This window comes from Dryobates pubescens, chromosome 1, assembly GCF_014839835.1.
Source record: "Dryobates pubescens isolate bDryPub1 chromosome 1, bDryPub1.pri, whole genome shotgun sequence".
NCBI lineage: Eukaryota > Metazoa > Chordata > Aves > Piciformes > Picidae > Dryobates > Dryobates pubescens.
The window spans coordinates 59343500-59369997 of record NC_071612.1 but is presented as its reverse complement, the minus strand read 5'-3'; the positions used below and the strand labels follow the sequence as shown (position 1 = coordinate 59369997).

Below are 26498 nucleotides of genomic sequence, written 5' to 3'. Positions count from 1 at the left end.
CTCCTCAATCCGGGCCCACCTCTTCCCCGCACACAGCGCGGCTGCTACTACTCAGCGCCTGGGGCTGGGAGAACCCCACCAGAACTAAGCTCGCTGCCCGCTACTCTCAACCGCAGCACCGAAGGCTAACCAGCGGCTGCGGACCGCCCCCCAGCGGACCGCCCCCCAGCGGACCGCCCCCCAGCGGACCGCCCCCCAGCGGACCGCCCCCCAGCGGTCCGCCCCCCAGCGGTCCGCCCCCCAGCGGTCCGCCCCCCAGCGGACCGCCCCCCAGCGGTCCGCCCCCCAGCGGACCGCCCCCCAGCGGACCGCCCCCCAGCGGACCGCCCCCCAGACCCGCGCCCGTGCGCATGCGCGACCGCTCGCCGGGCCGGATCACGTGGTGGTGGTGTTGTCACGTGTCGGTACCCAGGCGGCGCGCGGCCTCCTCGCGCAGCGGTGACGGGTGCGTGGCGTGCGCGGTTGTTATGGTGACAGGGCCTGGCCTAGGGCCTGGCCTGGGGCCGCCCGGCAGCTGCGGGGCAGGCCTGAGCTGTCCCTTTCCCCACCCGGCTGCCCAGCACCTCGCCCCAGGTGGGGCTGCCCATGCCGAGGAGGGGTGGGGCTGGGTGTCTGGCTGCCTGGCCCCGGCCCCGGCCCCGGCCCCGGCCCCGGCGGGGTGGGGGCGGGGCTGGGTGGGTGGGTGGCTGCCTGAACCTGGACCGGCCCCAGGTGTCATTCGCCGTCTTACCGCCGCGCGAGGGGTGCCGGCGGGCGGGTTTCGGTCCACCCGTGTAAAGGTGGTTGCTGTGCTGGCAGCAGCAGCGCTTGTGGCCTTCTCGGCGGGTCGCCCACTGTGGCAATGGAGCAAAGCAAACCCTGCAAACCCTGCAAAGCAAACTGTTGCTTATGTTTGGCATAATAGTTACAGAATAAAATTTGCAGTGTCCTGTGGGATTTGCTATTGGGAAGGGAACGTTGCTGATACATGAAGAAATGGATGAACTGTAACTCTGGACTATTGTTTTGTTTCCACTTTTTTAGGAGGAAAAATATTCATACTAGGAAATGGCAGAAGCAGTTTTTCATCCTCCAAGAAGGAAAAGAAGAATTTTTGAGTCATATGACTCTCCCTTTCCTGTGGCTGTAGGTGGGAAGGATTTCAGGATATGCCGGGCTGAAATCCTGAACAACAATGTTATTGTGAGGAACCCTGAGGACATTGACTTGCTTTACAGCAAGGTGCTGTACCCTGTTTGCACAGTGCCTTTATTGTTTTTGACACAGACAGAGTGCAGTGCTTTCTAAAATCTGCCTGCTTTAATGTTTTCCTTCCCCTTCAGCCTTCACTAATCCCCTCAGTGTAGGAAAGATGTTGACTTTCTGGAACATGTCCAGAGCAGGGCAACAAAGTTGGTGAGGGCTTTGGAACACAAGCCCTATGAGGAGAGGCTGAGGGAGCTGGGGTTGCTTAGCCTAGAGAAGAGGAGGCTCAGGGCAGACCTTATTGCTGTCTACAACTACCTGAAGGGAGGTTGTAGACAGGTGGGGGTTGGTCTCTTCTCCCAGTCAACCAGCACCAGAACAAGAGGACACAGTCTCAAGCTGCACCAGGGGAGGTTTAGGCTGGATGTTAGGATGGAGTTCTTCATAGAGTGATTGGCCATTGGAATGTGCTGCCTGGGGAGGTGGTGGAGGTGTTTAAGAAGAGCCTGGATGAGGCCCTTGGTGCCATGGTTTAGTTGATTAGATGGTGTCGGGTGATGGGTTGGATGCGATGATCTTGAAGGTCTCTTCCAACCTGGTCTGGTCCTATTCTATTCTATTCTATTCTATTCTATTCTATTCTGTTCTGTTCTGTTCTGTTCTGTTCTATTCTCCTTCATCTCCTGAACTCAGCATTTTGTATCCAGTGTGAAAAGTATTTAATTCTTCTCCCAGAAAACACATTTTTGGAACTAAGTGATGATGTGAGCTGAAACACAGCTGCAAAGGCTTCATGTTTGTTATGTTTATTTCTCCTTACAATATTTCAAGCTTCAACCTTGCTAAAGCATTTTCTTCTTTTAAAAGCTGTTTGGGGTATTTGTTTCTGTTTTATAAACACATCATTCTGTTACTTCAGAGTGATTTTGTTCTGAGTGAAATAAGCTACTTCAAGTCTTTTCTATGACTGTGTACTGTTTCACCACCATTCTCAAGCAGTAGTGTTGCCATCTCTTTGCTTCCCATGATGCTTGTCTCAGCGTTTGTACACAGGTGCTCTCTGTGGCTGCTCCCAAAAGTCTCCTTGGAGGTGCTGACTGACAAATGTTTAGAAGTGAGGAAAAAGACCCACCACCCTCCACTGGTTAAATCTTTGAGTGCAGGTGTTTGCTCTTGCACTGGTTACCAGAAGCTTAGCCACAAACTTTAGGGAAAGCTGAAATCCTGGAGAATTTCAGTTACCGTTTTCAGCTGATCTTGGTGGTTGGCATTTTATACCTGGAAAGAGGCTCAGTATTGTCTGCTGAGATAATAATGATTTTTTTCCTTTTCTTCTAAGGGCTATTTTGGGAAAGGAATCCTTTCCAGAAGCCGACCAGTCTACAGCATTTCAGATCCTGCACTAGTTGCTAAGTGGCAAGGTAAATTGTGTCTCTTTGTACTTCCATCACTATTCTGATAGTACTTCTCGCTTATTGAAGAGCATAGCACCACAGAACTGTTGTGGTTGGAAGAGACCTTTATAAGCACATATATAAGCAGAAAGGGAACTGGGGGTACTGGTTGACAGTAGGCTGAACATGAGCCAGCAGTGTGCCCAGGTGGCCAAGAAGGCCAATGGCATCCTGGCCTGCATCAGGAATAGCGTGGCCAGCAGGAACAGGGAAGTCATTGTGCCCTGTGCTCAGCACTGGTTAGGCCACACCTTGAGTCCTGTGTCCAGTTCTGGGCCCCTCAGTTTAGGAAAGATGTTGAGATGCTGGAAGGTGTCCAGAGAAGGACAACAAACCTGGGGAGGTGTCTGGAGCACAGCCCTGTGAGGAGAGGCTGAGGGAGCTGGGGTTGCTTAGCCTGGAAAAGACATGGCTCAGGGGAGATCTTATTGCTCTCTACAGCTACCTGAAGGGAGGTTGCAGCCAGGTGGGGGTTGGTCTCTTCTCCCAGGCAACCAGCACCAGACCAAGAAGACACAGTTTCAAGCTGTGCTGGGGGAGGTTTAGGCTGGATGTTAGGAAGAAATTCTTCACTGAGAGAGTGATTGCCCATTGGAATGTGCTGCCCTGGGAGGTGGTGGAGTCCCCATCACTGGAAGTGTTTAGGAGGAGACTGGATGGGGTGCTTGGAGCCATGGTTTAGTTGCTTAGATGGTGTTGGGTGATAGGTTGGACTCAATGATCAAAAAGGTCTTTTCCAACCTGGTTAATTCTATTCTATCTGAGTGCTCAAAATCACATGGAAACATTTTTGTATTGATGAAACTGTGGTTTTCTTCACACAGGTGCTAACCTGAACATGCCTATAATCACATCCAAAAAGTAAGTTAGTCTACATTGTTCTTGTTCTTGTAGAAAATAGATTCTTTTGTGTTTTGCCTTGCTGGTTTTCAGGTGCTTGGCTGTACAGAGAGTGCTGACTTGTTTCTTTTCTTTCTACTTCATTTATAAATCTCATCAGTACAAACAGAAGTAAAGCATGTTTTTTCCTGTAAGGTTGCATATATGTATTGGTGACTGGAAGCCAGGATTGAGTACAGGCATAGTAGTAATGTGGGTAATTAATTCATCATAACATCAACCACTGTAAACTTGTTCTTAGCTGAGGAGGAGAAAGAGCCTGCTCCAGAAAGTTCTATTTCAAATAACTTTCCCAATTCCTTATGAATTAACACAGTCTCTTGAACTTTCATAACACAGACATGTTTTACTTGATTTTGATTTTACTTCAGCTGCTCCCAATTAGATATATCACTACTTTGTCTCCCCTTCTTGAGTAGGAGATGACTTATCTGCAAGGGTGCTAGCGTGGATGATATCTGAGCATCAGTAGGAGCTCTGACATAGCTGATCTTCCTTGCTTGGAAGTAATTCCTATCCTTTTCCTGGAGGTAACAGAAGAGAAGATGGGCAGTGGGAATCCTGAGGCTTGATGAAACATCAGTGTAAATGTACTCAGTGTTGTCTTTAGGTGCCCCAGCGTGACCTCTTTCATGTACCTTCTTCTCAGTGTAGCCAGACAGAGGGCTGCAACAGTTGGGAATGAATTCAGTACCTCTTCCATAAAACCTCAGAAACACTTGGAGGATTAAGAAAACAAATGTCAGAAGATCTACCAAACCCTGCTCTGACTATCCCTTAGGACATTCACCTTCACAGAAACTCGTGGCAAAGGGAATTCTTTTTTCTGGGCTGATAACAATGGTGACCAAGGTGCTTACAAGTGTACAGCCTTCATTTCAAATCAGCAATACATATGTACTATCAGCAGTGCATATGTGTAAGTCCCTACTAGCATTGGTGCTCTGTACATTTAAGACAGTAAGAATGGAGGACCACATATTTATTTTGGCCTGCTTCAGCAGTATGTGAACTAACTGTAAGAGTTACTCTGTTTTCATGCTGTGATTAAATTAATTTACTTCAATTTAAAAGGTCCTTCAGTCCTCAACTTTAGGTAAGGCAGAGAGTAGCAATATTGCTGCTGCCAGTTACTCCTGCTTGCAGAAACACTTCTTACCCATATTACACTGCTGACTGCTTCATGTGTTAGCAAACACAGCTGAGCATCAGTTCAGGTGTCATTACAGGGGTGCAGAAGGTCCTTCATGATCACAGTAGAGATCTCTTAAGTGCAGATTGCACTAATTAAATCATGGGAAAAGAGGAATCGGCTTCTGTGACAAAAAAGTACAGCTCTGATCTATGTGATGAGAGTTCAGAGTCTCACTGACAGTAGACACTGGAACAGGTTGCCCAGGGAGGTGGTAGAAACTTATTCCCTGGAGGTTTTTAAGGCCAGGCTGGATGTGGCTCTGAGCAACCTGATCTAGCATGAGGTGTCCCCGCTTATAGCAGGGAGGTTGGAACTAGATGATTCTTAAGGTCCCTTCCAATCCTGACAATTCTGTGATTCAGAGGGACTTAAATTTTGTGTTGACATGTGCAGTTTGCATTTAACTGTCTGTGCAGATCTTCATTACCTGGTTTGTAATTGCTGTGTCAGGATTTTGTTTGGGGAAATGAACAATATTGTACTAGAGTTGCCTGGATAAGGATAGCTGCACTCAGCCTCTTGCAACTTCCACAGAGTGAAGGTTAATGTCTTCAGCTGGACATTAATGTAGGAGAAATATTTAAAGGGGCTCTTACCATAATTGCAAAACATGAGATCTTGGGTGACAGGTTGGACTTGAAGATCTTTGAGGTCTTTTCCAAACTTATTGATTCTATGATTCTATGAAATATTTACAGCTTTCAGTTGCTATCTCACTGAATCACAGAATGGTTTGGATTGGAAGGGACTTTGAAGCTCACATAGTCCAATCCCCTGCAGTCAGCAGGGACATCTGCAACAGGAGCAGGTTGCTCAGTGCCCCAGACAACCTGACCTGGAGTGGTTCCAGGGATGGAGGTTCTACCACCTTTCTGGGCAACCTGGGACAGTGTTTCATGACTCTCAGTGTAAAACATGTCTTCCTTCTCTCTAGTCTAAATCTCCCTCTTTTAATTTCAGACCATCCCCACTGGTCCTGTCTCAACAGGCTCTGCTAAAAGCTCTGCCCCCATCTTTCTGATCAGCCCTTTTAAACACTGAAAGGCTGATCTCTGTGCACAGTGCTGTTGCTTATTTTAATCACAAAAAGGAGTTCAGGGTTAAGACTTCCATGGGAGAAAGGAGCCTGGTGAAGTTCTTGCTTCCTGAAACTAGATAGCAGGAATCCTCATTGCATCCTGCTTGTTGATGGTAGGCTGAACATGAGCCTGCAGTGTGCCCAGGCAGCCAAGAAGGCCAATGGCATCCTGGCCTGTATCAGGAGCAGGGAGGTCATTCTGCCCCTGTACACTGCACTGATTAGGCCACACCTTGAGTCCTGTGTCCAGTTCTGGGCCCCTCAGTTTAGGAAAGATGTTGAGATGCTGGAAGGTGTCCAGAGAAGGGCAACAAAGCTGGGGAGGGGTCTGGAGCACAGCCCTGTGAGGAGAGGCTGAGGGAGCTGGGGGTGCTTAGCCTGGAAAAGACATGGCTCAGGGGAGACCTTCTTGCTCTCTCCAACTCCCTGAAGGGAGGTTGTAGCCAGGTGGGGGTTGGTCTCTTCTCCCAGGCAACCAGCACCAGAACAAGAGGACACAGTCTCAAGCTGTGCCAGGGGAGGTTTAGGCTGGAGGTTAGGAAGAAATTCTTCACTGAGAGAGTGATTGGCCATTGGAATGGGCTGCCCAGGGAGGTGGTGGAGTCACCATCCCTGGAGGTGTTCAGGAGGAGACTTGATGGGGTGCTTGGTGCCATGGTTTAGTTGATTAGGTGGTGTTGGATTGGTTGATGGGTTGGACACGATGATCTTGAAGGTCTCTTCCAACCTGGTCTGGTCTATTCTATTCTATTCTGCAGCTTTTCCTAAGGGTGTTTGTTGCTGCAGAACTTTAAAAGGCAAACCAAACCCAAAAAGAAGGTGGCAGAGTCTTGATGTTTGGTGATGTCTGCAGCTTTCTGAAGACTCAAGTCCTTGCTTATGGTGTATTTAGCATAGCAGTTACTGGGGTGTGTGTTGAATGAGCCATGCAGAATCTGCTTGGGTTTAGGATGCTAATTAAAGGCTGTAATGCCCTAAAACATCTCATTTATTTTACTTGTGTCCTAGGTACCAGTGCCATGTCCAGTGGGCTAAAAGTGTTTTACAAGAGCAAGGATTGGATGAGTGCTCAGTTACCAAAATCCTTGATAATTACACTAAGCCTGTTGAGCTGCCACTTTTGGAAGAGGATAGAGCTGAACAAACCAGGAACAGCTGGAGTAGAAATGGCCTAAATGCAGAAAATACAGAACTTCCCACACAGTCTTCTGCAGACGCTGGGAACAGAGCAGCCCTAAGTCCTGACAGTCAGCAGGAAGGCTTCAAGAAAGCCTGTTTGGAAAGAGACCCTCAGTTTGATCCTGTGGCCCTGTGTGGCTCTGAAAAACAGGAGCAAGGGGACTTGAAAGAGAAAGCTGAAGTGTCTTGCCAGAAGCATGGTGCTCTGGTGCCCTGCAGCTGCACAGCCAAGGAGAACACTGAGCAAAAACCTTGTGAGATGATCAGGTCAGAAGCGTGTGCTCCAGAGTATGTGTTGGTGGAGGAAGAAGTAGAAGGTAGCTTAAGTCCTGAAGATGGTTCTGCTCATGCACGAGAAGATGTAAGGATGAAGTCCCTCCTCACCCTTTAGAAAAGTTCTATCAGTGCCATTTTCAGAATTCAGGATTGTTGTTTTCCAGTTCAGTGTTTTAGTAATGGAGTGAATTTGTCTTGCAGCTCGTCAAGAAGGAAAGACTAGTATGCAGAAAAAATCCATTTAGGATTACTGAATATTTACAGCTCAGCTTGGAGGAGGTATGTTTGCAGCACACAAACCCAAAACGTTTCAGGTGCATTCAGAACAAGAAGTTGTGTCACTTTTAATCTCAAAAGTAAACATTAAGCTATGTTGCAACATCAGGAGGGGAAAAAACTTTTCACTGTGAGGTGGAGGGAACACTGGAACAGGCTGCCCAGGGGAGGCTGTGGAGTCTCCCTCTCGGGAGACGTTCACAACCTGCCTGGATGTGGTCCTGTGTGATCTGCTGTAGGTGATCCTGCTCTGGCAGGGGGGGTTGGACTGGATGAGCTGTTGAGGTCCCTTCCAGCCCCTAACATTCTTAGATCATTTAATACCTATTTCTGTAGCAGAAGTTTCTCCTGTGTCTCCTAAGTATTTGAATTGTCTTAGTCGTAGAATCACAGGAATGTTTTGGTCAGAAAAGACCTCCAAGATCATTGACTCCAACCTTCAGCTTTATACTGTAGACTTAACTTTCAGTATCTAAATGATTATGCTTAAAAAAAATACGTAGGGTTCAATCCCATGTGCTTTAGAAGAATAATCCCACTGACAAAGAGAGCAGTGACAGGACTTGAGTGTAGAAATACCAGGAACATAACATTGGTATACATCCTGCTCCTGGAAATGTTCATGTGTTAGTTTCAACACTGTGCCTTCAGGACTTGACAGCACATGTGTAGATGTTCTTGTAGTGCTGTCCCTGTTGGAATGGAAAGGCCATGAGGACAAACCTGAAAGGAAACTTTCAGGCTCCTTGTTTCTCTTGATGACACAAGGATCCATATACAAAATTAGCATGAGATTTTTCTTCTTATGTGGAATATGAACTATAGGTAGAGTCTAGCTCTTAAACATATTCTCTTTAATGTTTTCAGGCTTTTTTCTTGGTGTATGCTCTGGGATGCTTAAGTATCTATTATGGTGAGGTAAGGAATTGTATTCATTTTGGATTAGTGGGGGATACCATTAGTTTGGTTTGCTTAGATTAGTTTGGATTCCTGGGGGTGCCATTATGTAGGTTTAGTCTGAAATGGTTCTCTCCTATAGCAGTAGTTTTGGGCCCTTCACTCCAAGAAGGACACTGAGTTGCTGGAATGTGTCCAGAGAAGGGTAACAAAGCTGGGGAAGGGTCTGGAGAATAGGGCTGGGGAGGAGAGGCTGAGGGAACTGGGGTTGTTTAGCCTACAGAAGAAGTAGAGGGGAGAGCTCACTGTTCTCTACAACTCCCTGAAAGGAGGTTGGAGCCAGGTGGGGGTTGGTCTTTCTAGTATCACATGATAGGACAATTTGTGTCTGCTTAATATATAGCCACACTAATGCCTTTTGTGATCTTTTAGGAGCCCCTGACTATTGTGAAGCTCTGGGAGGTTTTCAGTGAAGTGAAGCCCCACTTCAAAACAACCTACATGGCCTACCACTACTTTCGCAGCAAGGGCTGGGTCCCCAAAGTTGGGCTGAAGTATGGAACTGATCTCTGTGAGTGCCTCCCTTAAAACACCTGGAACCATTTGCAGCCACATTCTTTTAAGGCAGTGCAAGACTCCAGTGTCAAAGGTGGAACAATAACTAACTGCATGACTTGAAGCAGCTACTTGCAGTTGACAGAGATATTTTTGACCAGGCTGTGGGTTAGCAATAAATTTAGGATGAGTGGAAAATCACAGAGTGGTAGGGGTTGGAAGGGACCTCTGAAGATCAAGTCCAACCCCCTTGCCAAGGCAGGTTCACCTGCAGAAGATCACACAGGAACATGTCCAGGTGAATTTAGAATGTGTCCAGACATGGAGACTCCACAACCTCTCTGGGCAGCCTTTTCCAGTGCTCCATCACTGTTAAAGAAGCTCCTCCTCATGTTTAGATGGAACTTCTTATGCTCAACTTTGTGCCCATTAGCTCTTGTCCTGTCACTGGGCACCACTGAGGAAAGCCTGGTCCCCTGCTTCTGACACCCACCTTTTAAGCAGATCAGCATTGATGAGATCCTCCCTCAGTCTTCTCTTTTCCACACTAAACAGCCCCAATTCTCTCAGCCTTTCACCATAAGAGAGATATTCCAGGCCTCTCAGCATCTCTGTAGCCCTTTTCTTGTGGAAGGCAAGTAGGAGTTCTGCGCTGTACCTGAGCTCCTCTAGCTTCTTGGGGTTTGGGAGTACCTTCTTAGGGCTGGCATTACTGCAATTGCTTTTAGTGGATAATTGGCAAATCACGGTTGTCCCTGGAACAGAGTGCTGCTCATCCTTTTCCTGACAGGCTCTATGCTAGCCAGCTGTGTGAGAAAAGCTCTGCTAGTTAAAGAAGCCCATGACAAAGGGAAGACAGGAAAACAGAGAATCATATAGAAGAGTAGAATAGAATAAACCAGGTTGAGAAGAGACTTTCCAGATCATCAAGTCCAATCTATCACCCAACACCATCTAATCAACTAAACCATGGCAGCAAGCACCCTATCAAGTCTCCTCCTAAACACCTCCAGTGATGGTGACTCCACCACCTCCCTGAGCAGCACATTCCAATGGGCAATCACTCTCTTTATGAAGAATTTCTTCCTAACCTCCAGCCTAAACCTTCCCTGACACAGCTTGAGACTGTGTCCTCTTGTTCTGGTGCTGGTTGCCATTTGGGTTGGAAAGGCACCTAATGATCATCTAGTTCCAACCCCCTGTCATGGGCTGGGATACCTTCTGCTGGACCACATTGCTCAAGGCCTCATCCAACCTGGCTTACAACACTTCCAGGCTTGGGCTTGGAGTTTCCAGAGTTTCTCTGGGCAACCTGTTCCAGTGCCTCACCACCATGATGGTGAAGCCATCACCTCTGCACTTTGAAGCCATCACTCTTCATGCTGTCACTTCATGCCCCTGTGATAGTTTAGCCCAGGGACATCAGCCCATCTCCAACGAGTCCTGTGTACCCTTGTATAAAGACAGAATCTTTTAGTGGGTCTGGCAGGCAGTGTATAAGAACTTGTGCCCTGTGCCTCTCCTAAAGCCTGTGGAAAGTGTGGAAATTCCATGGCCTGTTGTGATCTTCTCCAGTGGCTCAACTTCTGTTGCAAATCCAGTGTTGAAAGCATGAGCCTGTAGCAGAAAAATTCCAACCTGAACTTCATCTCATGGGAGCTGGTAACTGTTATGTGGCTGTGTGCTGCTTTATCTTTATGTTCCCTGCCTCTTTCCTGCCCTGAGTCACCTTGCTGTTCCTGCTTGGGTTTTGTTTTGTTGTTAATCTCTTCCCTCTTTCTCTACTCTATGGGGCAAATGCAGAGTTCTGAAGTGTTGCAAGTCCTGTCTTGTGGAACTGATTGGCCACTGATCATTGGTCACAGCAACCCCATGGAGAGCTACAGGCTGGGGTCAGAGTGGCTGGAGAGCAGCCAGGTAGAGAGGGACCTGGGGGTGCTGGTTGATGGTAGGCTGAACATGAGCCTGCAGTGTGCCCAGGCAGCCAAGAGTTGCCAATGGCATCTTGGCCTGCATCAGGAACAGTGTGGCCAACAGGAGCAGGGAGGTCATTCTGCCCCTGTACACTGCACTGGTTAGGCCACACCTTGAGTCCTGTGTCCAGTTCTGGGCCTCTCAGTTTAGGAAGGAGGTTGACTTGCTGGAACGAGTACAGAGAAGGGCAACAAAGTTGGTGAGGGGTTTGGAACACAGCCCTGTGAGGAGAGGCTGAGGGAGCTGGGGTTGCTTAGCCTGGAGGAGACTCAAGGGTGACCTTGCTCTCTACAACTACCTGAAGGGAGGTTGTAGTCAGGCAGATGTTGGTCTCTTCTCCCAGGCAGCCAGTACCAGAACAAGAGGACACAGTCTCAGGCTGCACCAGGGGAGGTTTAGGTTGGATGTTAGGAAGAAGCTCTATACAGAGAGAGTGATTGCCCATTGGAATGGGCTGCCTGAGGTGGTGGAGTCACCATCATTGGAAGTGTTCAGGAGGAGACTTGATGGGGTGCTTGGTGCCATGGGTTAGTTGTTTGGGTGGTGTTGGATTGGTTGATGGGTTGGCCACGATGATCTTGAAGGTCTCTTCCAACCTGGTTTATTCTATGTATTCTATGAAGTGTTTGAAAATATTTCTGGCCCCTGGTATTAAGCTGAGCTGGAAACTCTGCCTAACCAAGGTGTTTCTCTTTGGTTTCAGTGCTGTATCGGAAAGGCCCTCCCTTCTATCATGCAAGGTTTGAAGCTCATCTTTCTGCCTTAATGTAGTAATTTACTGTCTTCACTGGTTAAGCACCTGTTCTGCACCCAAATTACTTTGCCAGATGCATTCCTACTGGGAATTCTAAAAATCCTTTTAGCAGGGGTGCTAAACACCACCATTTCACTTCAATTCAGGTTAACAGTAGTAAGAATGAGACTATTTGGCACCCGTGGTGAATCCACCCAGGAAAGCAATTTGATGTCCTAATAATGACTTCTAAAAAGAGGGGGTATGGATAATTTCTGTAATGTGGGAGAAAAAAACCCTCTCTTTGGGTGATGATTGCCTTTAATTCATTAGATACTGTGTGGGCTGTAAATGTCAGATTGGTATTCAGAAGAGAACCATGGAATTGCTTCTGTTGGAAAAGACCTTTGAGAGTGCCACAAACAGGAGCAGAGGAGTGGGGAGGGAAGGTGCTGGTGAATGTATTCACAAGTTTATTTCTTCTCCTCCATTCCTAGTAGAAAGAGACTTCTAAGTTTCACACCTTGCTTGCTGGCATAGTGTTTAATGTCAGTTTTTAGGCTCTAATTCTTAAGTTTCACAGCCATTCCCCAGTGATAATGTTCTCCTGTCAGCTGTCCTGTCTGCTTTGTTTCCCAGTTACTCTGTCATTGCTGAACTGGTTGATGATAGCTTTGAAGGTGCTCTTCGCAGACCTCTCTGCTGGAAGTCCTTGTCTGGGCTGAACAGAACAACTGCTAATGCTTCTAAGGTGAGATGCTGGGTTTAAAATGATAAACACACAGTTTAGTTCCAAAACCCAGGAGCTGAAAAGAGAATTCTTATGTAACCAGTCTGCTGAAGAAATTGTTGAGTTGTCCATAGGCAAACAAGTTTTCTTTGTCAATGTCCAGATGGATTCTGGAAGCAACTGAGTAAGGTTCTGTCACCTGTATCATAGCATCAATAAGGTTGGAAAAGACCTCAAAGATCATCAAGTCCAACCTGTCACCCAACACCTCATGACTGCTAAACCATGGCACCAAGTGCCACGTCCAGTCCCACCTTGAACACCTCCAGGGATGGTGACTCCACCACCTTCCTGAGCAGCACATTCCAATGGCCAACAACTCTCTCTGTGAAGAACTTTCTCCTCACCTCCAGCCTAAACTTCCCCTGGCACAGCTTGAGACTGTGTCCTCTTGTTCTGGTGCTGGTTGCCTGGGAGAAGAGACCAACCCCCACCTGGCTACAACCTCCCTTCAGGTAGCTGTAGAGAGCAATGAGGTCTCCCTTGAGCCTCCTCTTCTCCAGGCTAAGCAACCCCAGCTCCCTCAGCCTCTCCTCACAGGGCTGTGCTTGAGGCCTCTCTCCAGCCTCGTTGCCCTTCTCTGGACACATTCAAGAGTCTCCATGTCCTTCTGTAGGAACATTAAAAGTTGTGTGAGGAACAGAAGAAATACCTGAGGGATGCTTCTTTCCTGCTTGCCACTTCTGTGCCCGCTCCATCAACCATAATTTTCTTTTGAACAGTGAATCTCCCAAGTTGCCAAAACATTTCTCTGTGATAGAGCCTCACGTGTGGTGCTTCCATACTTGCAGCCATGGTGTTCAGGTGTGGTTTACCTTCTAGCAGTGTTATGCTCTGGTCAAGAAAATGGGATGTGCATATCATACAGCTCCCCCAAATTGGCTTGCAGAAGACATCATGGAGGAAACTTGCTGTCTGCATGTCTAATTAATCTAAAACCTCTACAGAAAGAAATCAACTGAAATCCAGGTATCCATGAACAAGACTGAGTGCCAGGTCCTACACCTGGGTCACAACAACCCCAGGAACACTCCAGGCTTGGGGCACAGTGCCTGGAAAGCTGCCCAGTATAGAAAGACCTGAAGATGAGCCAGCAGTGCCCAGATGTCCAAGAAGGCCACCAGCATCCTGGCCTGGATCAGCAATAGTATGGTCAGCAGGAGCAGGGCAGAGATTGTCCTCCTGTACTCAGCGCTGGTGGAGGCCGCACCTTGAGTAGGGGATTCAGGTTTGGGGCCCTCAGACCAAAAAGGGCATTGAGGTGCTAGAGCTGGTCTGGTAAGGAGCAGCAGAGGGAACTGAGGTTGCTTAACCTGGAGAAGAGGAGGCTGAGGGGAGACCTCATTTCCCAAAGGGAGGTGGGGGTTGGTCTTTTCTTCCACATGGTAAGAAGAAATGGCCTCACGTTGCCCCACGGGAAGTTTAAGTTAGACATGAGAAACAATTTTTTCCCCAACAGGGTTGTCAAGCTCTGGAACAGCCTGCCCAGGGTAGTGGTGGAGTCCCCATCCCTGCAGGGGTTTCAGAGCTGTGTAGATGTGGTGCTGGGGGACATAGCTTAGTGGTGACCTGGTGGTGCTGGGTTAATGCTTGCACTCCGTCTTGAAGTTCTCTTCCAGCCTGAATGATTCTATGTCCTGTGTACCACCAGGAGCTGATGTTGTGCTATTTGATTAGACCATCTGACATGACTGATGAGGAGATGTCAACACCAGAATGCATGAAAAGGATCAAGGTTCAAGTGAGTAATTGTTTTCCTTTGCCCATGCAGCTTTGCTTTGGGGCTGCCAAAAAGCTGACTGCCAGAGCCCCTCTGAGCTGCTGCTTCTCTTCAGCTTGCTTTGGGCTTTGTACCCAAAGCTGCAACAAAAGCACAAGAGTCCTCTGTGCCCCTCTCCAGCTTTGAGCTAGAACAGAACTAATTCTCTACTCAGTTCACAGGAAATGTTTTTGGGGCTCTTTAAAGACTTAAAATATTCTAATCTAATATTCTAATTTTCACATGGCTGATACTGTGAATATAAGCATTTGCACAGGAAAATGGGGGGTACTTCTCCTGCCCCTCTCCCCCTGCCCTGCTGGCCTGGCCTGGCCTGGCCCCTCTCCCCCTGCCCTGCTGGCCCAGCCCGGCCCCTCTCCCCCTGCCCTGCTGGCCTGGCCTGGCCTGGCCCCTCTCCCCCTGCCCTGCTGGCCTGGCCTGGCCTGGCCTGGCCTGGCCCCTCTCCCCCTGCCCTGCTGGCCTGGCCTGGCCTGGCCTGGCCTGGCCCCTCTCCCCCTGCCCTGCTGGCCTGGCCTGGCCTGGCCCCTCTCCCCCTGCCCTGCTGGCCCGGCCCGGCCCCTCTCCCCCGGCCCAGCCCCTCTCCCCCGCCTGGCCCAGCCTGGCCCCTCTCCCCCTACCCTGCCTTTCTCCCCACCCCCTTGCCCTGCCTTTCTCCCCCCCTGCCCTACACTTGCTGCTTTTTCTTTCAGGAGCTGATAGTGAGCCGTTGGGTTTCTTCCCGTGAGCGCAGTGATCAAGATGAACTTTAACTGGTGGTGCAGGAGAAGCTCATTCAGAACCACTTCTTGGTTTTGACCCAGTTGGGTTTTTTTCATGATGCCCCCCTGCCTCAGAGCAGTTTCAGCTCACTCAGTTGGGTATGTATTCATGCTGTTTTAAGTCAGGTATAACCTGTTTCCTGGAGAGGATGTTGAAAAAAAGCAGTGTAATAATGAGGATGAAAGGGAGAAGAATAAAGCTCAGTCCCACCTCAAAGTACTTGTTTATTTCCTTAAAACATACAGCCACGTCTGAATGGTGGCTAGGGCTGATTTCATATCCCTGCTTGGTGGCTAGATCTGACTTCCTAGCCTTAAAGCTGCACAGACTTGGACTTGGGGAGAGGGTTTTTGGTTGCAATACTGAGTGGTGTAACACATTGCTGTTGGGTGCCTAGACCCTGGAATTGTGCCTCACTGTCACAAGCACCACTCAGAATTGAGGAACTCTCCCCAGAATCATAGAAATGTGCAAGGATAGGGTCTAAGCACTGATCAGCAGTTAGGTGTTAGCCACCTTTCTCCATGTTGATCTTCCCTTGGGATTCTCAGCCTGAATAGAATAAAATTAGCCAGGTTGGAAAAGACCTTCAAGATCATCCAGTCCAACCTATCAACCAATACCATCTAATCAACTAAACCACGGCACCAAGTGCCACGTCCAATCCCCTCTTGAACACCTCCAGGGATGGTAACTCCACCACCTCCCTGGGCAGCCCTTTCCAATGGGCAATCACTCATTCTGTGAAAAACTTCTTCCTAACATCCAGCCTAAACCTCCCCTGGCACAGCTTGAGACTGTGTCCTCTTGTTCTGGTGCTGGTTGCTTGGGAGAAGAGACCAACCCCCTCCTGGCTACAACCTCCCTTCAGGGAGTTGGGAGAGCAAGAAGGTCTCCCCTGAGCCATGTCTTTTCCAGGCTAAGCAACCCCAGCTCCCTCAGCCTCTCCTCACAGGGCTGTGCTCCAGACCCCTCCCCAGCTTTGTTGCCCTCTGGACACCTTCCAGCAGCTCAACATCTTTCCTAAACTGAGGGGCCCAGAACTGCACACAGGACTCAAGGTGTGGCCTAACCAGTGCTGAGCACAGGGCACAATGACTTCCCTGTTCCTGTTGGCCACACTCTTCCTGATGCAGGCCAGGATGCCATTGGCCCCATGACAGCAAGATGCCCTGAGCACAAGTCAGTGCCTTTTACTTCTGCTGAAGATGGGCTTCTGAGCACAAAATACTGAAGATTTGCTGAGCTAGTGAGAGAAGCTCAGTCCCTCTGACTTAACCAGAGTCTCAGCTGCACTGCTTTTTTCCTGGTTTACCCAGCAAATCCAGCAGCCTGCACATTTATTTTCACAGGGCACTCATAGCTCTTCTTGCTCTGCCCAGGCATATGTGTTTTGGAGGGAGAAGCAGAGCAGGGCTGAGCACTTGTGCCTTGCTGTGCTGGGTGCTTGCAGTTTTCTGACTCTTTGTGTGAGATTTATTCACCTAGGGTGCAGGTTCTTGAATGTGATGGTGGCCACTGCTAAGCCAGAACTGGAAAACCAACCAACCCACCCAGCAGGTATTCAGCTGTCTTTGGAGTAGAGCCAGGAGGTTAAGTATCAGCTACACTGCACTCTGAAGTGTTGCTGCTTTAGATCCAGGTGTTTGTCTTCAACCATTTCAGGCTTTGGTGCAGCAGCAGTGAGGGGTTCCAGCTGGTGCCAGTGACACCACCTCAGACTTTCTTTGGTAGTTCAGATTGTAAAGCCATGTCACAAATGCAGCAAGCCATGGAACACTGGGAGTGGAAGGTCTTGTAGACTTTGCTGTCATTGGATGTGCCTTCTGCTAGGAAGATCTCAAATGTTCATCATGTAAGAGCTTTCTCAGGCCAAAGATGTGGTGAGACTATCACAGAATCACCAAGGTTGGAAGAGACCTCAAAGATCATCAAGTCCAACCTGTCACCACAGACCTCACAACTAAACCGTGGCACCAAGTGCCACATCCAATCCCCTTTTGAACACCTCCAGGGATGGTGACTCCACCACCTCCCTGGGCAGCACGTTCCTATGTGGCAAGGTGTTTCAGTTCTAGATGTGGACAAACTCCTCAATCATGTATGATGACTCCTCCAGCTTTGGTCTCACAGCTGCATTCAAGGCAACTTGCCTTGCAGAAATCAGTAGAAGGAAACTGAAGAGTTTAAGCTGGAAAAGGGGAGATTTAGACAGGAAGAAATTCTTTACAGTGAAGGTGGTGAGACACTGGAACAGGTTGGACAGGGCATTGAGCAACCTGGTCTACTGGAAGGTGTCTCTGCCCATGGCAGGGGGATTGAAACTAGGTGATTGTTAAGATCCCTTCCAAACCAAACCATTCTATGAAACAAAGCTGAAATTATTTCCTTAAACCAGCACATAAGTAAATAAAGTGAAATTGCCCCAGAGGATGCACTGCAGAAATCTGACCTCAGCATACCTCTTGCCATTGGGATGTGCTGCCCAGGGTGGTGGAGTCACCATCACTGGAAGTGTTTAGGAAGAGCCTGGCTGAGGCACTTGGTGCCATGGGTTAGTTGATGAGATGGTGTTGGGTGAGAGGTTGGACTTGATGATCTCTGAGGTCTTTTCCAACCTGGTTAATTCTGTATTCTTTACTCCTTCTGTATTCTGTACACACTTCTGTGTAATGTACAACAGGTACAAGTGCCTCTACAGTTGCTCTCTACAACTGCCTGAAGGAAGGTTGTAGCCAGGTGGGGGTTGGTCTCTTCTCCCAGGCAAGCAGCACCAGAACAGGAGGACACCATCTCAAGCTGTGCCAGGGGAAGTTTAGGCTGGAGGTGAGGAGAAAGTTCTTCCCAGAAAGACAGATTGGCCATTGGGATGTGCTGCCCAGGGAGGTGGTGGAGTCACCATCACTGGAGGTGTTCAAAAAGGGATTGGATGTGGCACTTGGAGCCATGGTTTAGTAGTCATGAGGTGTTGGGTGACAGGTTGGACTTGATGATCTTGAAGATCTTTTCCAGCCTTGTTGATTCTATGATCCTAAGTGCTGTCAGGGGAGCCTTTTTGATTTCTTTTAAATTTGAGGTTTCTTAAGTTGTGCAGTTTTAACTTGCAGAGGTAAATCCCAGAGAGTCCTATGGATACTACCAGGTACAGACAGTAAGTTCTTACCTTTCAGAGCTAAGCAACCTGCCTTGGTTTCAGGAATACATGTGCAAAAGGGTGCAGCAGACATGCTGGAGGGAAGGGATCCATCCAGAGGGACTTTGACAGGCTGGAGAGGTGAGCCCATGACAACCTCATGAGGTTCAACAAGACCAAGTGCAAGGTCCTGCAGCTGGGTCAGGGCAATACCAGGCACTGCTATAGGCTGGGCAGGGACTGGCTTGAGAGCAGCCCTGAAGGAAAGGCCTTGGGGGTGCTGGGGGAGGAGAAGCTCAACAGGAGCCAGCAGTGAGCACTTGAAGCCCAGAGAGCCAAGCAGAGCCTGGGCTGCAGCAAGAGAAGGGTGGCCAGCAGGGCCAGGGAGGGGATTCTCCCCCTCTACTCCACTCTGGTGAGACCCCACATGGAGCTCTGTGTCCAGTTCTGCAGCCTCTGCTCCAGGAAGGATCTGGAGGTGCTGGAAGGTGTCCAGAGAAGGGCCACAAGGATGAGCAGAGGGCTGGAGCTGCTCTGCTGTGAGGACAGACTGAGGGAGTTGGGGTTGTTCAGTCTGGAGAAGAGAAGGCTCCAAGGAGACCTTCTTGTGGCCTTCCAGTATCTGAAGGGGGCTCCAAGAAAGCTGGGGAGGGACTTTTGAGGGTGTCAGGGAGTGACAGGACTAGGGGCAATGAAGCAAACCTAGAATTGGGTAGATTCAGATTGGATGTGAGGAAGAAGTTGTTCCCCAGGAGGGTGGTGAGAGACTGGCACAGGTTGCCCAGGGAGGTGGTGGAAGCCTCCTGCCTGGAGGTTTTTGCAGCCAGGCTGGATGTGGCTGTGAGCAACCTGCTGTAGTGTGAGGTGTCCCTGCCCATGGCAGGGCGGGTTGGAACTGGCTGATCCTCGAGGTCCCTTCCCACCCTGACAATTCTATGCCATAGAAGCTGTGATTTCTGGCTTGGCAGACAGAGCATATAGTGAATATAAACAGAACATTTCTCCAAATAGCTCCCACAGAAAACTTGGGGGTGCTGATTGATGAGTAGCTCAATATGAGCTGGCAGTGCACTCCTGCAGCCCAGAAGCCAACTGTGTGCTGGGCTGCAGCAAGAGGAGTGTGTCCAGCAAGTCAAGAGAGGTGATTCTGCCCCTTTACTCTGTTTTTTGTGAGACCCCCTCCACCTGGAATACTGCATCCAGTTCTGATGTCTCCATTATGAGGACATGGAACTGTTGGAGCAAGTCCAGAGGAGGGTCACAAAGATGATCCAAGGGCTGGAACACCTGTGCTGTGAGGGGCCTGTCCTCTTTAATGATCTGGATGAGAGCATTAGTAAGTTTGCAGGTGACACCCAGCTGGGTGGCTGTGTCAATCTGCTAGGGGGTAGGGAAACTTTACAGTGGGGTCTGGACAGGTGAGACCCCTGGGCCAAGGCTAATGGTATGAATTTCAACAAGGCCAAGTGCCAGGTCCTGCACCTGGGTCACAACAACCCCATGGCAAGCTACAGACTTGGGGAGGTGTGGTTGGAAAGTTGCATCTTGGAGAGGGACCTGGGGGTGTTGGTTGACAGTTGACTGAACATGAGCCAGCAGTGCCCAGGTGGCCAAGAAAGCCAATGGCATCCTGGCTTGGGTCAGAAGCAGGGTGGGCAGCAGGGACAGGAGGTGACCATCCCCCTGTGCTCAGCACTGGGGAGGCCATACCTTGATTGCTGTGTTCAGCTCTGGGGTCCTCACTCCAGGAAGGACACTTGAGGGGCTGGAGCCTGTCCAGAGAAGGGCAACGAGGCTGGAGAAGGGCCTGGAGGCCCTAGGCCTGAGGAGGAGCTGAGGGAAATGGGGGTGTTCAGGTTGGAGAAGAGGAGGCTGAGGGAGACCTAATTGCTCTCTACAGCTCCCTGAAGGGAGGCTGGAGTGAGGAGGGGACAGCCTCTTCTTGGTCACAAGCAACAGCACCAGAGGCAATGGTTCCAAGCTGCACCAGGGGAGGTTCAGGCTGGATGCTAGGAAATATTTCTGCACAGAGAGGGTTCTCAAACACTGGAATGTTCTGCCCAGGGCAGTGCTGGAGTCATCATCCCTGGAGGTGTTCAAGCAGTGTGTGGACCTGATGCTTAGGGACATGGTTTAGTGTTGACCCTTCAGTGCTGGGTCAAGGGTTGGACTGGATGAGCTTGGAGGTCTCTTCCAACCAGGTATATTCTATGATAGGCTGAGGGAGCTGAGGTTCTTCAGCCTGGAGAAGACACCACAGGGAACTTATAGCTGCCTTCCAGTATCTAAAGGGATCCTGCAGGAAGGCTGGAGAGGGACTTAGCTCATAAGGGTGTCATAGGACAAGGGTGAGTGGTTTTAAGTTGAGACTGAGTAGGTTTAGGCTGGATCTTAGGAAGAAGCCTTCCAGTATGAGGGTGATGAGACTCTGAACAGGCTGCCCAGACTGGTTGTGGATGCCTCCTGCCTGGAAGTGTTCAAGGCCAGGCTGGATGAGGGCTTGAGCAGCCAAGTCTAGTTGAGAGGCATCCCTGCCCACGGCAGGAAGGTTGAAGTAGATATCTCTAGGATCCTTCTAACCTAAGCTGTTCTGTGATTCTGTGAGCTGTTCTGTGATTCTCCTGTAGGGTGTCCACTGTATGTCTGTGGTTTCAGTCAGTGCCCCAGCTGAGTTTGCTGATCCCTCCCTGATGTGCAGGTTAGTATGTAAATTCACTGTACTTTCAAATACTTGAAGTCAATCATGCACCTCAAACCCTCAGGTCTGGAGCCTCAAGGCTTCCTTTTTCACGCTGCCAATGTTCTAACGTGACAACTTGCCATTTCAGCACTCTTTGGGGGGATCAGGAAGGGGTACAATGTAGAAGTCCTTAGCTGTGAGCTCCTGATGCAGAGTGATGTATTTGGAAGCTCTCCTTGTCTGGGGGATCACAAACCTCTCAGTGAATTCCCCTTTGCTCAGCTGCTCTCTGCCCTGCGCGGCCAGGACGCTGTTGACGAAGGCCAGGGCGTACGTGTAGCAGTTGTGGTCATGCTCTTCATACCTAGGGAAAACAGCCCAGCAGGGACAGTTAACACAAAGGCACTGCTCACTCTGCATGGAGGATTATTTGTCTGACTAAGATAAGGAAGCACAGCTCTCCAGCCACTGCCACCTTGCTGCAATGCTGGTGCTCAAATCATAGTATCATAGTATCAGTCAGGGTTGGAAGGGACCACAAGGATCATCTAGTTCCAACCCCCCTGCCATGGGCAGGGACACCCCACACTAGATCAGGATGGCCAGAGCCTCATCCAGCCTGGGCTTAAACACCTCCAGGGATAGGGCCTCAACCACCTCCCTGGGCAACCCATTCCAGGGCTTCACCACTCTCATGGGGAAGAACTTCCTCCTCACATCCAGCCTGAATCTCCCCACCTCCAGCTTCATTCCATTCCCCCTAGTCCTATCACTACCTGAGATCCTGAGAAGTCCCTCCCCAGCCTTCTTGGAGCCCCCTTCAGATACTGGAAGGCCACAATGAGGTCACCTCAGAGCCTTCTCTTCTCCAGACTGAACAGCCCCAACTCCTTCAGCCTGTCCTCACAGGAGAGGTGCTCCAGCCCTCTGCTCATCCTCATGGCCCTTCTCTGGACACTTTCCAGCACCTCCAGATCCCTCTTGTAATAGGGGCTCCAGATCCATTCATCACAAGTTATGGCTACTAGAAGCTGTGAGCATGACAGCATAAAGAGGGCTCCAGACTTGAACACTAATGAGTTCTGACTTTTCACACTTAGAATCCTAGAATTGTCAGGGTTGGAAGGGACCTCAAGGATCATCCAGTTCCACCCCCCCTGCCATGGGCAGGGACACCTCACACTACAGCAGGTTGCTCACAGCCACATCCAGCCTGGCTGCAAAAACCTCCAGGGATGAGGCTTCTACCATTTGGCTTTTATCTGCTTGACCTTTGCTCTTCCATGTTTTGTTACTCTCTTCTCTTGAAAACCTTCCTCCTGCATCAGAAATGTTAACTGTGTGCTACCAGGTGCCCTTCTTTCAGTGTGGCATGAACTTGGAAGCTTAATGTCATGGTTTGGGGCTGGTGCCTTTAAACACCAGGCAAATTCTGTCCCTAATCTGTTGCTCTGTGGTGTCAAACTGTCAAACACCTGCCAAACTCCCACTGGCACTAATGAGTGCCCATCCTGCAAAGACACAAACACTACCCCCAAACAGGAGGAGCAGCCATTTGAAATACTCTTGCCCCTATTCTTTATTCCCCCAACTGCGGTAAGCTGAAGTGAGGTTGGAGAGAGGAGGGGGCAGCCTCTTCTCCTTGGTGACAAGCAACAGCACCAGAGGCAATGGTTCCAAGCTGCACCAGGGGAGGTTCAGGCTGGATGCTAGGAAATATTTCTGCAGAGAGGCTTCTCAAACACTGGAATGTTCCGCCCAGAGCAGTGCTGGAGTCATCATCCCTGAAGGTGTTTAAGCAGTGTGTGGACCTGGTGCTTAGGGACATGGTTCAGTGTTGACCCTTCAGTGCTGGGTTGAGGGCTGTCTTCTCCCAGGCAACCTGTGACAGAAGGAGAGGACACAGTCTCAAGCTGTGCCAGGGGAGGTTTAGACTGGATGTTAGGAAGGAATTCTTCACAGAGAGATTGGCCATTGGGATGTGCTGCCCAGGCAGGTGGTGGAGTCACCGTCCCTGGAGGTGTTTAGGAAGAGCCTGGCTGAGGCACTTGGTGCCATGGTTTAGTTGATTAGATGGTGCTGGGTGAGAGGTTGGACTTGATGATCTTGAAGGTCTTTTCCAACCTGGTTTATTCTGTATGAACCTAGGAGCATGTCCCTGACCTGCTTATTTCACTGGCAGAATGTTTTGGAGAGTCTCCAAACGTTTCCCACTGGCCATGACAGCTTCACTCCTATGTCCCATTCCCTCAGCAGCTGTGCTGCTTTTTTTCCACTGGCCCTGTGTGACAGCATTTGGTGCAGGCCTGCTCAGACTCATGTTTCCCACCTGCCTAATCCTCAACCTTCTGCCCTAACTGCCTCATCCTGTGCCCAGGGAAGTTGTGGATGACCCCTCCCTGGAGGTGTTCCAGAGCAGGTTGGCTGAGGCCTTAACCAACCTAGTCTAGTAGTAGGTGTCCCTGCCCATGGCAGGGGGTTGGAACTAGATACTCTTTAAGGTGCCTTCCAACCCAAACCACACTGTGAATCTACACAACACAGAATTAACCAGGTTGGAAAAGACCTTTGAGATCCTTGAGTCCAACCTCTCACCCAACACCATCTGATCAACTAAACCATGGCACCAAGTGCCTCATCCAGGCTCTTCCTAAACACCTCCAGGGATGGTGACTCCACCACCTCCCTGGGCAGCACATCCCAGTGGCCAATCTCTCTTGCTGGGAAGAATTTCTTCCTAACATCCAGCCTGAACCTCCCCTGGCACAGCTTGAGACTGTTCTCCTGGACTGCTCTACTTCTGTAACCAACAGCACCCTCTCAATGGTAATGTTTCACTGAACTGGGTGGGTTTGAGGGTTTTTTGTTGCTGAGAAAGCTTCCCTAAAATGATCTTTTTATTTTAGAGCTTTTACATTCCAGCAGCTGAGTTTATTACTCAGAACTTCAGAATACTCTGTTCAGTGAGTTTCAGAGATGCCTGACAGCACTGTGTAGAGTGGTCTGTTAGAAATATGCTCTAGGGAGCAGGGCCCTAAATTCCAGACCCCTCCCAGAGCCTGGAATAGAGCAACCCAATTTACTATCCCAATCTACATCCCAGACTCAGGTCTGCTATTGCACCCAGCTCTTCAGCTACATACCTGTGAGGAAGCCAGGCCTCTCCCACAGAGAATTCCTCTAGGAGCTGGTCCCACTGCTGGAGCAGCTCAAACATGTCTGGCTGGACTAGTGGGATACTAATGCACTGTTCCCATCCAGTTTCAGCTCTGTGGATGCCCTCTTGGTTGTAATTGTATACCACACCTGGAAATGGAGAGCAGCAGATGTCAGGTGGCACTGCAGAACACAGCCAAAGCCTTTTCTTTGTAAGGGATGACTGCTACTCCTAGTTTGCCATACTGCCTCGGAGTAGCTACACCCTGGCTTCCCATCAGCTGCAGCTACACAGCAGACACTGCAGTCAATCCTTGCTTTTATCAGAACCTCTTCTTTTTCACTGGAATTTCAGTTTCTCTTGATGAGGGCAACTCAGGGACAACCAGGCCTCCTTTTTAGGCCCCTCAAATTGGATCATTTTCCTGTTAGACATCAGAGGTGAGATTTCTCCTCCAAGAGCAGCTGGTGTTCATGTGGCTTTTTGAAATGCCATTTGTGGTTTGGGTTGGTGTTTTGCTTTGGTTTTGTTTAGGGGCATTCTTAGCATGAACAAAAACTGCCTAAGTCCCAATGTCCTGAAACTTCTGTAAAGCAGACTGCTTGGCTTTGGATTTCCCTGTGGCAGGAGCACAAGTCACCTGCAAACGCCATTCTGTGCAGGGTGAGGAGCAGCGTGTGGCTTTGGAAAGTCACAGAATGATAGACTGGAGGCCCCTTTCAACCCCTACCAGAGATTATCAAGTCCAAGCCCCCTGCCAAAGCCTGGTCACCTAGGGCAGGTCACACAGGAATGCATCCAGATGGGTCCTGTGTCTTCAGAGAAGGAGACTCCACAACCTCTCTGGGTTCCAGCTTGTATCCATTGTCCCCTGTCCTGTCACAGGACACCTCTGAAAAGAGACTGGCTCCTTCCTGACACCCACCCCTCAGATTATAAACATTAATAAGATCCCCTCTCAGGCTGCTCTTCTCCAGGCTAAACAGCCCCAAGTCTCTCAGACTGTCCTCATCAGACAGCTGTTCCAGTCCCCTCAGCATCTTCACAGCCCCCACTGCACTTTTCTCTGTAGCTCCCTGTCTCTCTCGAACTGGGGAGCCCAGAACTGGACACAATGCTCCAGATGTGGTCTCACCAGGGCAGAGGGGGAGAACCTCCCTTGACCTGTTGGGCACACTCCATGCACCCCAGGAGACCACTGGCCTTGGCCACAAGGCACATTACTGTCCCATGGGTAACTTACTGTCTGCCAGGACTCCCAAGGCCCTTCTCTGTGGGGCTGTTTTCCAGCAGGTCAACCCCTAATCTGTACTGGTGCAGGGTGGTGTTCCTCCCCAGGTGCAGGACTCTACATTATTCTTGTTGAACCTGACCAGGTTCCCCTTTGCCAGCTCCCCAGCCTGGCCAGATCTCACTGCATGGCTCACAGCCTGACGGTGAAATTCTGCAGGCTCAATGCTGCAAGGCCAGAGAAACTCTTAGCCTAAGAGAGTGTTTTGGTCTCAGCGTTGTGCCTCTTGTGCAGAGAGGAGCTAAGCTCCTGGTGCTGATCCCTGCAGCACACTGAGGAAGCAAAGCATCAGCTGTTTGGGTGGTGCAGCTCCCGTTTTTAACTGGGACCAGACATTACCACAAAGGCAGAGGTGGCTCTGAGATGGCTGTCAGGTAACTTGGGTTACCTCAGGCTGGCAGGGGGCAAAGCTGAACTGGGCACACAGCCCTAACTACAAGGTATGGGAGACGGGCGCGAGTCTGTAAGGCAACTGTGAGGTGCTTTTTACCATTACTGTTGGTTATTCCCACGTGAAGATCCGATTTCCCATCGTATCCTCTGGAAGAAAGACTGGTGTTGGCGAGGGATGGCAGCACGGCTTGTCCCCACTAGAGACCCTGACGCTGGCTCCCTCTCAGAGCAGGTGACACTCATCGCCACGCTGCCAGGACCCAACAGACAAAACTCTAGGCAGGATGCCTGGGAAAGGCGTTTGTACTCCCAGAAACGGGTTCTGTAAGGGCTCAGAGCCAGGTCTGTAGCACCTCCCCGGTGCGGGGCTGGGGACCTCAGCAGGAGGTCATCGGTGCTGCTGGGGCTGCAGGCATCGCTCCAGCACCGGGAAAACTCCCGAAAAGCACCGGAAAGCTGCTTTTCCTCCGGACCTTTGTCCCTTGCCTACGGTGTGGCCCTCCAGCCGCTGCCTCCCGCCGCCCGTCCGTCCTCCCTTCCTCCCTCGCTCGCCGGGCCCTACCCGAGGAAGGTGCCGGTGGTGGGCCGGAGCAGGAAGGCGCGGGGCTGGCGGTGGCCGTGGCGGAAGGGGCTGGGCAGGCGGAGGGGGGCGGCGGCCAGCCCGGCCCCGCGCAGAGGGAGGCCGCAGGCGGGACAGAGCCGCGGGGGCCGCCGGCAGAAGATGTCGGCGGCGCAGTGCCGCACCCGCAGGATGGCAGCGTCCGCCATGGCACCCCCGCGCCGCGCGGTGCGGCGGTGAATGGTGTCCGTGCG

The 26498-nt window shown here is 50.2% G+C and overlaps 2 protein-coding genes across 2 annotated transcripts; one reads left to right on the top strand and one right to left on the bottom strand.

Annotated features, from left to right (window-relative positions):
• Nucleotides 1-398: 398 nt before the first annotated feature.
• On the top strand, nucleotides 399-15640 carry TSEN2 (tRNA splicing endonuclease subunit 2). The gene is made up of 12 exons (XM_054166593.1): nucleotides 399-445; nucleotides 1024-1221; nucleotides 2525-2606; nucleotides 3464-3500; nucleotides 6821-7352; nucleotides 7469-7546; nucleotides 8411-8461; nucleotides 8873-9011; nucleotides 11673-11709; nucleotides 12342-12453; nucleotides 14144-14233; nucleotides 14962-15640. The coding sequence occupies exons 2-12, from the start codon at nucleotides 1048-1050 to the stop codon at nucleotides 15019-15021; spliced, it is 1392 nt and encodes a 463-aa protein (XP_054022568.1). The 5' UTR covers nucleotides 399-445; nucleotides 1024-1047; the 3' UTR covers nucleotides 15022-15640.
• A 5124-nt stretch (nucleotides 15641-20764) lies between these two features.
• On the bottom strand, nucleotides 20765-26456 carry MKRN2OS (MKRN2 opposite strand). The gene is made up of 4 exons (XM_054169246.1): nucleotides 26248-26456; nucleotides 25783-25832; nucleotides 23988-24150; nucleotides 20765-21208 (listed from the first exon to the last, which is right to left on the bottom strand). The coding sequence occupies exons 1-4, from the start codon at nucleotides 26451-26453 to the stop codon at nucleotides 20989-20991; spliced, it is 639 nt and encodes a 212-aa protein (XP_054025221.1). The 5' UTR covers nucleotides 26454-26456; the 3' UTR covers nucleotides 20765-20988.
• Nucleotides 26457-26498: the final 42 nt, after the last annotated feature.

Excerpts from the sequence above, each read along its gene's own strand:
- TSEN2 (XM_054166593.1), top strand. The coding sequence starts at position 1,048 with ATGGCAGAAGCAGTTTTTCATCCTCCAAGAAGGAAAAGAAGAATTTTT. Across the intron at positions 9,012-11,672 it reads GAAGTATGGAACTGATCTCT|TGCTGTATCGGAAAGGCCCT; the intron begins GTGAGTGCCTCC and ends CTTTGGTTTCAG. Across the intron at positions 11,710-12,341 it reads CCTCCCTTCTATCATGCAAG|TTACTCTGTCATTGCTGAAC; the intron begins GTTTGAAGCTCA and ends TTTGTTTCCCAG.
- MKRN2OS (XM_054169246.1), bottom strand. The coding sequence starts at position 26,453 with ATGGCGGACGCTGCCATCCTGCGGGTGCGGCACTGCGCCGCCGACATC. Across the intron at positions 25,833-26,247 it reads ACCACCGGCACCTTCCTCGG|AGGATACGATGGGAAATCGG; the intron begins GTAGGGCCCGGC and ends TCTTTCTTCCAG. Across the intron at positions 21,209-23,987 it reads GAGGCCTGGCTTCCTCACAG|GTATGAAGAGCATGACCACA; the intron begins GTATGTAGCTGA and ends TGTTTTCCCTAG.